The following is a 13,351-nucleotide window of genomic DNA, read 5'->3' as shown; positions in this document are numbered from 1 at the left end:
GCCAGGACGGCTGCTCCCGCCCAATCCCCAGGCCTTCAATGACGGGCGCACCCATCCAGCAGCGCAGAGCACCTCGACACGCAAGCATACATTCACTTCCTTTTTGCTCATCCGGTCTGGATCTGCATCTTGGGTGTCGATGCAGGCGGTGCGATTGGGCTATTTCCGGATTACGCTTGGATGCGCGCTAGCCTGGCCCCAGTTGGAAGCGAGTCCTGGAAGGGTGCGCCTCAGAGATGTGGCTGGTGAACATACATGACTAAGATGTTACTCATCTGGGAATTTACGACCTTCTCTTTGATCCACTCCAAGTACTTTCACCTGCCCCCGTCGTGCCCTCACCACCAATCCTGTGGGCTCGTGTCGCACGTTTCTCCGCCGCTGCTTTCCTCTCCAGCCGCAGGCTTCTCCCTTTGACCCTCCCACATATCTCCACCCTCAAACCCCCGGTCCCCCCTGTGTCTCCAACCAACCGCGACATGTCTCTTATTGACACCATCGCTGAGCTCGGTAGCGAGGAAGATGACGAGGACTATGATGAGGAGACCGGCGAAACCCGCCACAAGAACACAAATGGCATGAACGGCCTCGACGACTCCAGCGAAGAGGACGAGGAGGACGATGAAGATGCGCTGAAGGCTGTAAGTGGGCCTGCGATTGTCCGTTGTCATTGTCGTTGTTGTTGTCGCTGACGGCTGCCTAGGTGCGCGAAGGCTTTATCATCGACGAAGACGAAGACGAAGGAGGGGAGGAAGAGGAGGACCGGGTTTCGCGCAAGAAGAAGAAGAAGCGGAAGAATCGGGATCGCTCTGATGAAGCGCTCGATGAAGAGGATTTGGACTTGATTGGAGTCGACTATGAACCGCGAGAGTCAACTCAGGTGAGAGCATTCTGCACAATATGTCAGCCTACAAGCTGACCCGGCCCCAGTCCAAGTACAAGCGTCTGAAGCGCGGCCACAAAGAACGACCCCCTCGAGCCCGCGGCATTGACGATATTTTTTCTGATGACGACGAAGCTGCTGAAGACGTCGATGACGGCCGGCGCGGGGGTCGGGGTTTCGATGAGTTCGCCGACTTCATCGAAGAGGACCAGTTTGAAGATGATATCGAGGATGATCGTGAGATCGCACAGCCCGGGGTCGGTCTCATCACCCAGAACTTACAAGCCGCGGGCCTGGATGAAGGCGCAGAGGAAGACTACAGAGCCGCTTTCGGTGACGGCACAGATTACGACTGGGCCCTCGAGATGCAAGATGCACAGGAAGAGGAAGAGACCGGTGAAGGCCGCGAGCTGCAACTTCAGGACGTCTTTGAGCCCTCGCAGCTTACCGACCGCATGCTAACGGATGAGGATAATGTCATCCGCGAAACCGACACTCCAGAGCGCGTGCAATTAGCGAGAAAACCTTTCAAGGACCTAGAGCTCTCTGCTGATGAAATGGAACTTCATCTGAGTGAAGAAGCCGCATGGATCACTCAGCTCCTCTGGCCCAAGAAACCGCTCCCCGGGTACTTCCAAAAGCCATTCCAAAAGGCCGTTCGAAAGGTGCTCGAGTTCCTGAACATCGAGGACTACGAAGTCCCTTTCATCTTCAACCATCGCAAAGATTACCTGATCCATGCTCCTTCCGATTCATACGACGACCCCGACAACGTTACGCAACCGCCTCTTGACGCTCGACCAGAGCGATTGCTGAACCAGAATGATCTCTGGGAAGTTTTCGACCTGGATCTGAGATTTCGAGCGCTCACCGAGAAGCGCGATGCGCTTCAAAAGAACTACGACAACCTCAAGAGCGTCGACATCAGCATAATTGATAGAGTCATCGAAGATCTCGTCCACAGGGCAGTCACAATCGAGGAGGTCCAAGAACTTCAAGATTACCTGCACTTCCAATACTCCTCTGAGATGAAAGATCTTCGTCTTATGGAATCTGAAAGCAATGGTATCCAGAAACGTGCTCAGAACGCGAGAACATTTTACGATAGAATACGGGCTAGCAGTGCCTACAGCTTGGTGCAAGCAATTGGTATCAGACCGGATGACTTTGCCAAAAAGGCTGAAGGTTCCATTGGACCTGGATTCCTCGATGACCCGGACAAGAAACCCGATGAGCTCGCGGAAGACCTTATTGATCCTCCTGAATATTCAACCGGGACACAAGTACTGAGGGCGGCGAAGGCCATGTACGTCCAGGAGCTAGTCATGAGCCCTCGGTTTAGAAGAGTCCTCAGGGGCCATTTCTACCAGACGGCGTCAATCGACTGTATCCGAACGGACAAAGGCCTTCGTAAAATTACGGATGATCACCCTTATTACGAATTCAAGTACCTTCGTCGGCAGACGTTTCTCGACCTTAGCGGCCGTCCAGACCTTTTCCTGAAAATGCTGAAAGCTGAAGAAGAGGGGTTAATCAACGTCAAGATATCGATGGGCGATTCAGAAGATTTCAGGAAGAAGCTCCAGGGGCATATTGTTTCCGACAACGTGAGCGAATCTGCCGATGCTTGGAATGCTCTCCGCCAGGAAGTTCTTGACGCCGCCTTGGCGAAACTGGAGTTGATCATTGCCACTGGCGTCAAGGAAAACTTGAGAGCAGAATGCGAAAAGGAGCTCGCCAGTCGTGCGCGCGAGAACTACTACAACAAGCTTGACCAAGCTCCGTATAAGCCAAAGGGCGCAGATGTTGGATCCACTCCCAATGTCATCACGCTGTCGAATGGTAAAGGGGGTCGAGGTGATGCCATCGTCTGGGCCTACGTCGAGAACGACGGTCGAGTGCTGGAGAATGGCAAGCTCGTCGAGTTCCGACTTGGCAACCGCGAGAGGGACATTCCTGACGGCAAAGACGTTGAGGCGTTTGTGAGTGTTTGCCGCCGCCGTAAACCGGATGTGATCGGTATCAGCGGATTCTCCGTGGAGACGCGAAAGCTGTACAAGGATGTCCAAGAAATCATTAGCTCGTACCATCTGTCAGGACCCCTCTACGAGGATCCAGATGATGGCATCGAGAAGAATGATCCACTCGAGGTCATTATGGTTAACGATGAAGTCGCGCGTCTTTACTATACCAGCCTTCGCGCAGCAGCCGAATACCCCAAACTTCCCGTTCTTACTCGATACTGCGTCGCATTGGCCAGATACCTACAAAATCCTCTTGCGGAGTACGTCTCTCTGGGCAAGGATATTGTGTCGATCCCGTTCGTCCAGAATCAGATTCTCATCCCACAGGACAAGCTCTTGGAGCGTCTGGAGACTGCAATGGTAGATATGGTCAACCTGGTTGGCATCAACCTTCCAGAAGCCTACGACGATCCGTATCTATCGAAACTCTTGCCGTACATTTGCGGTCTTGGACCTCGAAAAGCTGATAAGCTTGTTAAAGCCATTCAAGCGAACGTGAGTAAAAAATTGTCTCCATCTACTAAATTGCTTACCAATTGCATCAGGGTGACGAAATCTTGTCGCGCTTCGACTTGATTGGTATTTCGGAACAGGATAATCGCGAACTAAAAGCAGCAATGGGTCCCAAGGTTTTCCAGAACTGTGCAAGTTTTCTCTATCTCAACTTTGACTCCAGCGAAGAAGCATCAGACTACTTGGACAATACCCGAGTGCATCCAGAAGATTACGATCTTGCTCGGAAAATGGTCGCTGATGCTATGGAGATGGACGAGGAAGATATTAAGCAAGAAGTTGACGAAGGCGGTCCAAGCGCTGTGATCCGCAGGATGGTTCGAGAAGACGCTACCGACAAGATCCAGGATCTGATTCTGGAAGACTATGCCTCTGAGATTGAGAAGAAGCTTGGTAACCGCAAGCGAGCCACCCTGGAAACTATTCGTGCAGAATTGGCGGAACCGTTCGAGGAGATTCGACAGATGTTCTCACTGATGTCGTCAGATGAAATCTTCACTATGTTGACGGGTGAAACCAAGGAGTCCCTGACTGAGGGAATGGTCATACCAGTCACAATCAAGCGGACTTTCCCCGACCATATCGAAGTCAGGCTTGAGTGTGGTATCGAGGGGGGTGTTTCCGAGTCTGAGTTTCCAGAAGGTGTGGGTAGTAATGGCATGGAGCCTCGCCATGTTTATCAACCTCATCAAGTCGTTCGGTCTAGAGTCATGTACCTCAACCGCAAAGCTCTGACAGCTCAGCTCTCTTTCCGCGAGGATCTGATTCGCCAGCCCGCTCGAAAAGAGTTCGACCGTATACCTGGCGAGTGGGATGAGAAGCAGGAAGCCGAAGACAAGAAGGCAGCAGAGAGGGAGAAGGAGGTTGCATCTGGCCGGCCTCACCGTGTTGTCAATCATCCCTTGTTCTTCTCCTTTAACTCTGCCCAAGCTGAGGAGTATCTTGGCACGAAAGACCCTGGTGAGGTTGTTATTCGACCGTCTTCCAAGGGCCTCGATCATCTTGCTGTAACTTGGAAGGTCGCCGACAATTCATATCAGCACATCGATGTCTTGGAACTGGGCAAAGCAAACGAATATTCGCTCGGCAAGCAACTCCGTGTCGGAAAGCACACGTACTCTGATCTCGACGAACTCATCGTCAACCATGTCGAAGCCATGGCCAAGAAAATCGCTGAGATGATGCGAGATGAGCGGTTCCAGAAAGGCAGCAAAGAGACAACTGGTAAGCACCCCTCCCTTGTCCCAGCCCCCCTATCAACCAAAACAGAACTAACAACACCTACCACAGAACAATGGCTTAAAACCTACACCGAAGCGAATCCTAAACGCTTTATGTACGCCTTCTGCGTCATGCCCAAATACCCCGGCTACTTCTGGCTCTGCTACCGCGCAGGCTTTGCAGCGAAACCGGGAGCTTGGCCAGTCAAAGTCATACCCAACGCTTTCGAGCTCCAGGGCCATCAGTATCCGGATATGACGGCGTTGAAAAATGGGTTCAAACTGCTTTTTGGTTCGAAGAATCCGATGGGAGCTGCGAGGCCGCCGGCCAGGCGGTAAGTGTAGATGATGTGAATGGTTAGTGTGAGGAAGGAATATGGTGAGTGGATTGGAGAACGATTAGTGTGGCAGATAATTCCAGATCCAGAGATATCTGTCTTTGTATTGGTAATGGTTTAATTTCCGGGGTTGATTGATTGAATGGGTGGCTGGCTTATTTCACATAGCTATGAAAACGGATTGGGATTCCTGCGCCTTTTAGGAAAAAAAAGGATTGGTAGCGACCTTAGGTTTTGCTAGATTGGAATAGATCATTGATCAGTGGCTGTATGTGTAGTATCTAACTTGGTATCAATTATGCCTATCAACACTGCAATAGTTTGTTATCCGAGATTATTGACTATGATTCGGTTAGATTGAATCAATTCAGTGCCTTGCTAGAATAACGGGGCGCTATAGGGGTGTGCAGAGTTTTGCTCTAAGACAGATTAGACTATAGCATGTTCCATCCACGGGAATACCAACATATCCGTCTCACGAAAGTTTCGCTGAGACCCTCCCCTCCCCATTTCCATCCCCATCCCCCACACCCGCACCCACACCCAACAACCTCCACTCCTCAAGTGAAAAATCCCCCATGACCCCATAATGATCGGTAACCCACTCCAGCTCCCCCGCCTCCCTAACTTCCTCCCTCTTCTCCTCAGCCACCATTACGCCCATTCCAATCCGCTCAAACGTCTCCGCTTTAACCTCTCCACGGAATAAAATCTTGTCCATTCGACTACAACCGAATTTACCTTTCAGATATTCGGGAATTTGATAACCCCAGGTATACCCGTCGTCGCTGTCTTCCACGCCGCCGAGCTCGAGATACGCGTCTTTGAGCCCATTGGAGGAATGTAGTGTGTGGTCGAAGGGTTGGATGGCGTTAAGGTCACCGGCTAGTAGTGCAGCGCTGATACCGTCTTCACGGAGATAGGTTGCCGCGGCCGAGAGTTGGAGCGGGCGGATTGGAGGGTCAGCGATTAGGGATTCGAGGTGGCAGTTGCATAACCTGAGGGCATTCGGCTTGGGGGTTTCTTCCCCAGCGCTGGCGGAGGGGGAGCCGGAGGGAGAAAGTGGGATGAGACCAATGTCAACAAATAGTCCATCCCGCTCAAACTTGCTAATCCAAGGCACACGAAACACATTCTGAACCCTCAACCGCCGATCCACCAGCATGGTCGTGCCGCACAACGGACTCAACCAATTACGCTCGTCGTACTCGGTTATATAGAACTTCTCCTGTACCCAGCGCGTATCGCGTATCTGGCTTAGATCTGATTGTCCCATTTCCTGGAGGTAGATTACAATGGGGGTAGAGGCCGGGGTCTGGGAAACGAGGGATGAGAGGTAATTTAGAGCGGCGGACATGCGCTCCACACTGAAAGGGACTAGGATGTCGATATTCCATGATATGAGGCGGATTTTTGTGGGGTTGAAAGAGGAGGTTATTGTGGGAGGTGGGGATGATGTTGCTTCGACCCATGTTGTACCGTCGTGGTACCAATAAGATTGCGGCCGGGGGTTGTAGAATGCATCTTCGAGTTTCTGGGCTGGGCCAGAGGAGAGTTTCGCTGCCAGCGCCTCGAAGATGGGCGAGCGTTTTGGTGTTGCGGTCGCCATTGTTCGTCTCGTCCGCGCGATGGTTCTAGGTAGATGAGGTAGGGTCAGGGAGAAGGTTGGTTAGGGGGGTTTCAATGAATAAGAATATCAAGGGTCAAGCCAAGTTTTAAAGAGAGGAGAAGGACGTCTTACTCGCACCAGCAAGGAAGCTTTAAAGGCTGACATGTTGTATTACTGTATCTTCAGTTCCCGGAATCCCGAGGTCTATGTGGGACCCGGGGTGACCGGCACACCTTGCCAAATAGGACTTTGTGTCATTGTGGGCATGAGCCTCGACAGGGGCAAGCCCCTGCTAGTAGCCTTAGTGGCGCAAGCCCTTTCTCTCTGTAAGGACGGGGCTCCGCACCACTCCGCCAATACAACCAAAAGGTACGAATAATCACCTAACAGTTGATTTTCGGGTGCAGAATAGTATATATACCCGTCGCACGTAAGCGCCATCTCGGCCTTACACTCTCTAGCTAATAAGGGTGTAAGAAAGGCTTTCTCTCTCTAGCTATCTAAGAGACTTTTATAATTTTTTAGGTAATATTATAGTTCTAAACTTCCTCTACTATGTGTAACGGCGCAGGCAAGACAATGGGTCCGAATGCGGTATGAATCCACTCAGAGGCATATGGGAGTGCGTGGGGACTCAGAGACCTGGGAATACCAATAACACCTATAGGCCTTGTACGTAGGATATCAGAAAACTACCAAGCTAGCTACAGGGGCAAGGTGCGACTAAATACATGCAGGAATAGGGGTAACTGCAGGGGACTAGGTCAAGTCATGGTCGGGGCCGATACGGGGACCCTTCGGATAGGATCTAAGCGACCCGAGATGGAACAATTTGTAGAATTGTTACACTACCCCCCCCTCTATAGGCTAATAGTCCCTATCTGCAGTGTGTAGAAAATATTTAGAACTAATTTAAAACTAATTTAGATAAGATATAATAAGTATAACTATCTTAACTAAAATTTTCTATTACTAAAAAATAGACTAAAAACCTAATACTAATATAATGCCTTTATTATAATGTTTTTGTTTAGTAGTAACTAGTAGTGTAGTTATTATTAATATAGCAAATTTATTATTTATAGTAATAAGTGTTTACTTACCTTACTTATATAGTTTAGTTAATGTTATTAGTTTCTTTTTTAGCTATTATCTAAATCTTTACTTTATAGGTATTATTGTGCACCTAACATCTTATAGCTTAGTCTGCTAACTAATTATAGCATTAAAGAAAATTACTATGCTGCTCTGCCCCCCTTCTAGAGCCTCTTTAGAGGCGTTTTAAGTTATCTGCTTTTAGGCTGCCTACACCCTTACTTACAGCCTTTAGGTTAAGTTTTCCTATTAGTTTTTTAAATTAAAAAAATGTAAATATTACACCTTACGCAATAAAAAATGCAACTTTATATAAATATAGTTTAATACTGCTAGAGTATAGTTTACTAACACACGCGTAGGTCCTCTTATATTACAAGAAGAAATTTTTAGTCCTTTAGAGCTATCTTAAGCTATAGGCAGCAGCCTAAAACATAAAGAGTAAAGTAGATAAAAAAAGAGCTTTTAAAGCTATTTTAAAGTCTGCTTAAAACCTAGTATAAGTAGCATAGGTTATAAAGAGTTAAGAAGCTAGTCTTCCTACAGCTAGTGTTTAGGTGGCCTTATTCTACTAAAACACTAAGCTGCTCTGTTAGGTTTTAGCCCTAGAGGCTCTAGTGTCTGACCTTTAGGCAGACATTGCAGCGCTTTTAGGCGGCTAAGGACAAGGCAGAGGGAGTTTAGGGGGAGTCTAGAGGGGAGGGAGAAGAGGAAGAAGGGCAGAGGAGGAGGAAGAGGAGAGTCTAGAGGTGTCTAACAGCTTGCTGTTAGACCTCCTAAGCAACATGTCTATAGAGTTGTAATAATATTATGTAAAAATATAATCTAACTTCTTACTTCTATACCTTATTATTTACTAAGTAATTTATACCTTCTATACTAGCTTTAAAAGCCTTAATCTACTTTTATAAGGCCTTTAAAGGTCCTAGCTAATTTAGATGCTTATTATAAAAAGCTTTTAATTTATAGGGGGAACCTATAAAATTTAAAGCCTTATACTAGACTAGATTAGAGTTGTGTTTTACTTATTTTACCTAGTACTTAAGCATTTTCTAGTAAAGCTTACTAGTAAGTATTTCCTCTACTTCTTACTCCTCTACTTTATTAATAGTAATTCTAAGGGGTTTTAGAGGTTTTTGTTTTAAAAGTAGATTTTAAAGGTCTTTACAAAGTATATTTAGTGCAAAGATGTTATATATCTTTAACTTTAAAAGTAGCTTTAAGTAGTATAAGTTTCTAACTTATTTAAGTACCTTAAAAAGGCTTTTTTATTATTTAGATAGTTTTTAGCTAGGTTTTTAAACAGCAAAGTTCTTAGTGTCTAAGTAGACTATGTTACTAACCTCTTAGTTAACTAGCTAGCAGTAGCAGTTAACTATAGTTTACATCTAATCCTAGGCTTTTTCTATATAGGTCTTAGCTAACTCCTAGGCTGCATGCATGTAGGTTGCTAATGCTAAGGCATCCTTATAATTTAGCTTATCTGTAGCTGTAATAGGTTCTGTAGAATGTTTCTAGTCCTAGCTTTAACATAGTTTAGATTTGTATAAAACTTAATATAAAAACATTTTAATTATTATATAAGGCAAAGTTATCTAAGCCTAATTAATTAGGAGTAGTAAAAAACTCTAGTTATCTTAGTAAAAAAATATAAAAGGCTTTAGTCTTTAGTTAATATACTTATTTATAATCTCTATTTAGCTATCTGTTTTTTTATAATAAGCAGTAGAGAGCTTAACTTTTACGCCTAAAATTTAATAAAATTTAGACTAAAAACTAGATACAAACTAAAGTCCTTAATTAAAAATAATAGTTTTAGGTGTGTAGCTAAAATAGTACACTTATTAAATAAATAAAGTAGCTATTTTCTAGGCGTTAATTATTTTATAGCAAGGGATAAAAATAGCTTATTTAGATAAGTAATTAATTATAACTATAATCTAATTATATCTAAACTTGTCTTTAGAAAACTCCTTAAAGTTAATGCATAAGTGCTGCATTAGTTAAGCAGGAATTAGTAGAGGGTAGATAAAGCCTAGAGTTTAGTTCTGTTTTAGATAAGCCTTATAACAAAGAAGGTAATTCTGTACATATTATTTATAAGTAGCCTCTATACCTTTCTAGTAGTACTTTTAGGCTAGTAACTAATAGGTCTTAGTAGCACTAGAATGTGCTAAAGATACTTAGTTATAGACTTTTTAGATAAGTTAGGTACACAGCAATAAGTCTGCTAGCACACATAAGCAGTTAGCATAAAGGAGTAGTCTATTTCCTATCTAATAATAGCAGAGTAGGAGTTTTTACTTTTACATAAAAAAGGCTTAATTCTTTTAAAGTAATATGTTAATTAATTTTAAAAAATCTAAAAACATAACTTAGTTTAGTTCTTCTATAACATTTAGTGTAGCTACTTAAGTTATTATTTAAGTAATGTAGTACTAGGCTAGTTTAGAGTTAATTTAGGGGTGTAGTTAGTGCAGTCTTAGTAGGACCCTTAACTTATTATTAGTTTAAGCTACTCTTAAATTTTCTATATCTTATTTGCAATAACTAAGAATGTCTGCCCTAGTGTTGTTCTTACTAAAGGTGTACTTAATTTAGAAGCAATACTAAGCTAACTTTTTAGCCTAACAGACCTAATAAGCATTTAGCACCTTTATTATTATAAAGTACTTTAATAAATAATAATTAGTATATACTAAGGTGCTTATTGCTATAGATGTAAGCTTAGCCCTTTATTATTTAAACATAGTAATAATTACAAATAGCTTTTTATTATGTATCTCCTAGTTTAGCTCTAAACTAGATAGGACCTTGCTATAGAACAATACTAGGCACTAATTTCTATCTGCTTGTTTCTAAAAAAGAACTCTTACTACTACCCTATTAAAAGTGTTAGTTTTAATTTTAGTTTATAACATAAAGTTAAAATAGTAAAGTGTAAGTATACTTAGTAGTGTAGACTTTAGCTTTTTAAAAGCTATGTTACACTCTAAAGTTTATATAAAAAAGGTAGTAAGGCTTTAAAGCGTAATAATTAGTTTTACTACATAAAAAAATTTTAAAATAAATTGCTAATAAAATCTAGTAAAGCTTAGGAAAGATTTCACACCTATTATAGTAGTAGGTGCCTACTAGTTGCGTAGCACTTTTACTTTCTCTAAGTTAACCTCTAGTTCTTTATTTAAAAGTATATAGCTAAGATACTTTATTTAAGTAACATAAAATTTACTTTTTTTAATCTCTACCTATAATTCTGCTTACTAGAGCCTTTCTAAGACTTTCTTAACATAGAGAATATAAGTTGCCTTATCTTTAAAGTAAATAAAGATGTTATTAAGATAAGCAATATAAAAATTATTTAAATAGTTAATTAATATGTTGTTTATATAGCGCTAGTAAGTTACTAGACTATTGCATAATTTAAAAAGCAAGACTTTACACTTATAAGTTCTATATTATGTCTAAAAAGTAGTACACTTCTTAAAGCTTAAATCTATCCTAATCTTATTAAAGGCTGCGTGAATATTAAACTTAGTAAAAATTGCTACCTTAGTAGGTCTTAACAGGAGTTTATCTATGCGCAGTATTAGATACACATCCTTGTAGGTAAAAGTGTTAAGTTTGCAGTAATTAATGTAGATACATAAGTTACTATTTAGTTTCTATACATAAAAGATAAAAGATATAAAAGGGCTTTAACTTTACTTAATAAAGCTATATTTTAGATTATCTATAATATATTTCTTTATTGCCTCTAGCTTCTTAAGGTTCTGTTTGTACAACAGACTGTAACTGTTAGGGAGAGGCTCTATAAAGACAATCTTGTAGTTATATAGACAATGTACTAGTAGCTAGTAAGCTGCTGTGTGGCTAAATACATCTTAGTACTAATAGTATTTAGATAGTAATTAAAGGTTTACTAATACTTTAGTTTTATGTTTAGTGTTTAACTATAAAGCTTACTTGTTTTTAATTAACTACTTAATTTTATAAATAAAAGTTAAAAAGAACTTGTTCTTTTTTCTTTTTATGTTAAAATAAAAAGCATTTGCTAAAATTAAAGTAATAGTAGCTAAATAAACCTCCTTTAGACCTATTCTAGACTTCTTAATAAATAGGTAGAAGAATAATTTAAGTGTCTTTAGACTGTAGACAATAAAAGATCTATATAATTTTAGTAGCCTTAGTAAACCCTTAATGTAATAGATTGTTAGGCTGTATAACTACTAAAATTAGTCCTTTTTCTATAGTGCGTTGCGTTGTTTAATATCTAGCTCTACTTCTTTGTCACGCGTAGGCTAAGTTAATTGCATAAGCAAGGGCAGCAAAGGTTTATAGGTAGGCAGATATTTACTAGGCTATATAATCTAATTCCTCTCTATATCTAAATAGAGTTTAAAACAACATAACTATTTAATGCTAATAATATAATTCTAGAAGCTAAGGTCTATAATAATAAAAAGGCAGTTTTAGATGCTTCTCTTATTAATTTACATATGTAGGCAGATATACTAGTAGATAGGGACTTAGATCTAATCTTAAAAGCCCTTAACTATAACTTTAAATAGTAAGCGTTAAATAGGAACATAAAGGCATTAGAATAATAACTTAGTAGTTAGTAAGTTAATAAATAAGAAACTATAAGCACTAGTATTAACTAAAGGATTTAAACAGACTCTAATGCCTTTTAAATATAAAATAGTAAAGACTTAGAAGTGTTTTTCTTTAAATAAGTGTAACAGATTAATGTTTAATAGATTATACTTACTTAAGCTTAGAATAAAGAGTTTTCTTAGGTGTTACTATTTCCTATTTAGAAGGCATTTAGATTAAAATTATTTATGTCTATAAATTTTTTTTTAAAATCTTACTGCTCTACCTTTATTTCTTGTACTCTAGGGATAGGGCAGTTACTAGTAAAATATCTTAGTTTTTGTCCGTACGTAAGTACAGCTGTGTCCGTACACGCGTACGGCTAAATTAGGTTGCCTGAAACGTTAGCTATCTAGCCTGTGCGTTAGGGGCTATGTGTACTTAAGAGCCCTCTTTCTTTGTATAAAGAGAAAGAGTAGTAGTTAATAACAAAAAGATCTTTGCCTACTTACCTCTTAGTACGCCCCTTAGGTATATGTTTGTTTAATTAAACCTAAGTTAACTAACACTAATTAGTTTATTAATAGACTATTTACTGCGTGCGTAGCTACGCAGAGGATATTGTCCTTAATAAATAGATTTATAAGGATTAATAAAACTGCTACTGTACAAGAAGCTTACACCTACCGCGTGCGTAGCTACGCAGAGAAGGTACAAAGAAGCTTACATCTACTATGTGCGTAGCCACACAGAGAGGGGTGAGCAAGCCTTATGCGCGCCCCTAGATTAACTAATTGCACAAAGACAAGATTAGCAACCTGCTGCATGCGTAGCTACGCAGAGAGGGCTTACTGCTAAGCCTTTGTGCGCCCTAGAGCCTCCTGTTAACACAGGCTGTGCAACCACTCACCTACTGCGTGCGTAGCCACGCAGAGGAGACAATACAGGCCGCACAATTAGAAACCTACTGCGTGCGTAGCCACATAGAGGAGGCTCCTTATCAGCAGCCCGCCTTGTTAACACCCCCCCCTTAATTAGTCGCTCGCACAGAAGGCGACCAACTAACACCCCCT

General features: G+C 41.9%; 2 protein-coding genes across 2 annotated transcripts; one reads left to right on the top strand and one right to left on the bottom strand.

The window, feature by feature from the left end:
* Positions 1-327: 327 nt before the first annotated feature.
* On the top strand, positions 328-5,248 carry BDR25DRAFT_254353 (transcription elongation factor Spt6). Its single transcript, XM_033686292.1, has 5 exons — positions 328-641; positions 704-880; positions 931-3,402; positions 3,453-4,644; positions 4,711-5,248. The coding sequence occupies exons 1-5, from the start codon at positions 480-482 to the stop codon at positions 4,977-4,979; spliced, it is 4,272 nt and encodes a 1,423-aa protein (XP_033552260.1). The 5' UTR covers positions 328-479; the 3' UTR covers positions 4,980-5,248.
* On the bottom strand, positions 5,249-7,028 carry BDR25DRAFT_391542 (uncharacterized protein; the record flags this gene model as incomplete). The annotated part of the gene is made up of 6 exons (XM_033698156.1): positions 5,249-5,372; positions 5,441-5,467; positions 5,508-6,612; positions 6,763-6,791; positions 6,819-6,858; positions 6,922-7,028. The coding sequence occupies 6 exons, from the start codon at positions 7,026-7,028 to the stop codon at positions 5,346-5,348; spliced, it is 1,335 nt and encodes a 444-aa protein (XP_033552259.1). The 3' UTR covers positions 5,249-5,345.
* Between the last annotated feature and the right edge of the window lie 6,323 nt (positions 7,029-13,351).

Source organism: Lindgomyces ingoldianus (genome assembly GCF_010093535.1).
Source record: "Lindgomyces ingoldianus strain ATCC 200398 unplaced genomic scaffold BDR25scaffold_5, whole genome shotgun sequence".
NCBI classification, from domain to species: Eukaryota; Fungi; Ascomycota; class Dothideomycetes; order Pleosporales; family Lindgomycetaceae; genus Lindgomyces; species Lindgomyces ingoldianus.
The sequence above is the reverse complement of the archived record's forward strand: the minus strand, read 5'-3'. Positions and strand labels throughout refer to the sequence as shown.

Excerpts from the sequence above, each read along its gene's own strand:
- BDR25DRAFT_254353 (XM_033686292.1), top strand. The coding sequence starts at position 480 with ATGTCTCTTATTGACACCATCGCTGAGCTCGGTAGCGAGGAAGATGAC. Across the intron at positions 642-703 it reads ATGAAGATGCGCTGAAGGCT|GTGCGCGAAGGCTTTATCAT; the intron begins GTAAGTGGGCCT and ends ACGGCTGCCTAG. Across the intron at positions 3,403-3,452 it reads TTAAAGCCATTCAAGCGAAC|GGTGACGAAATCTTGTCGCG; the intron begins GTGAGTAAAAAA and ends CAATTGCATCAG.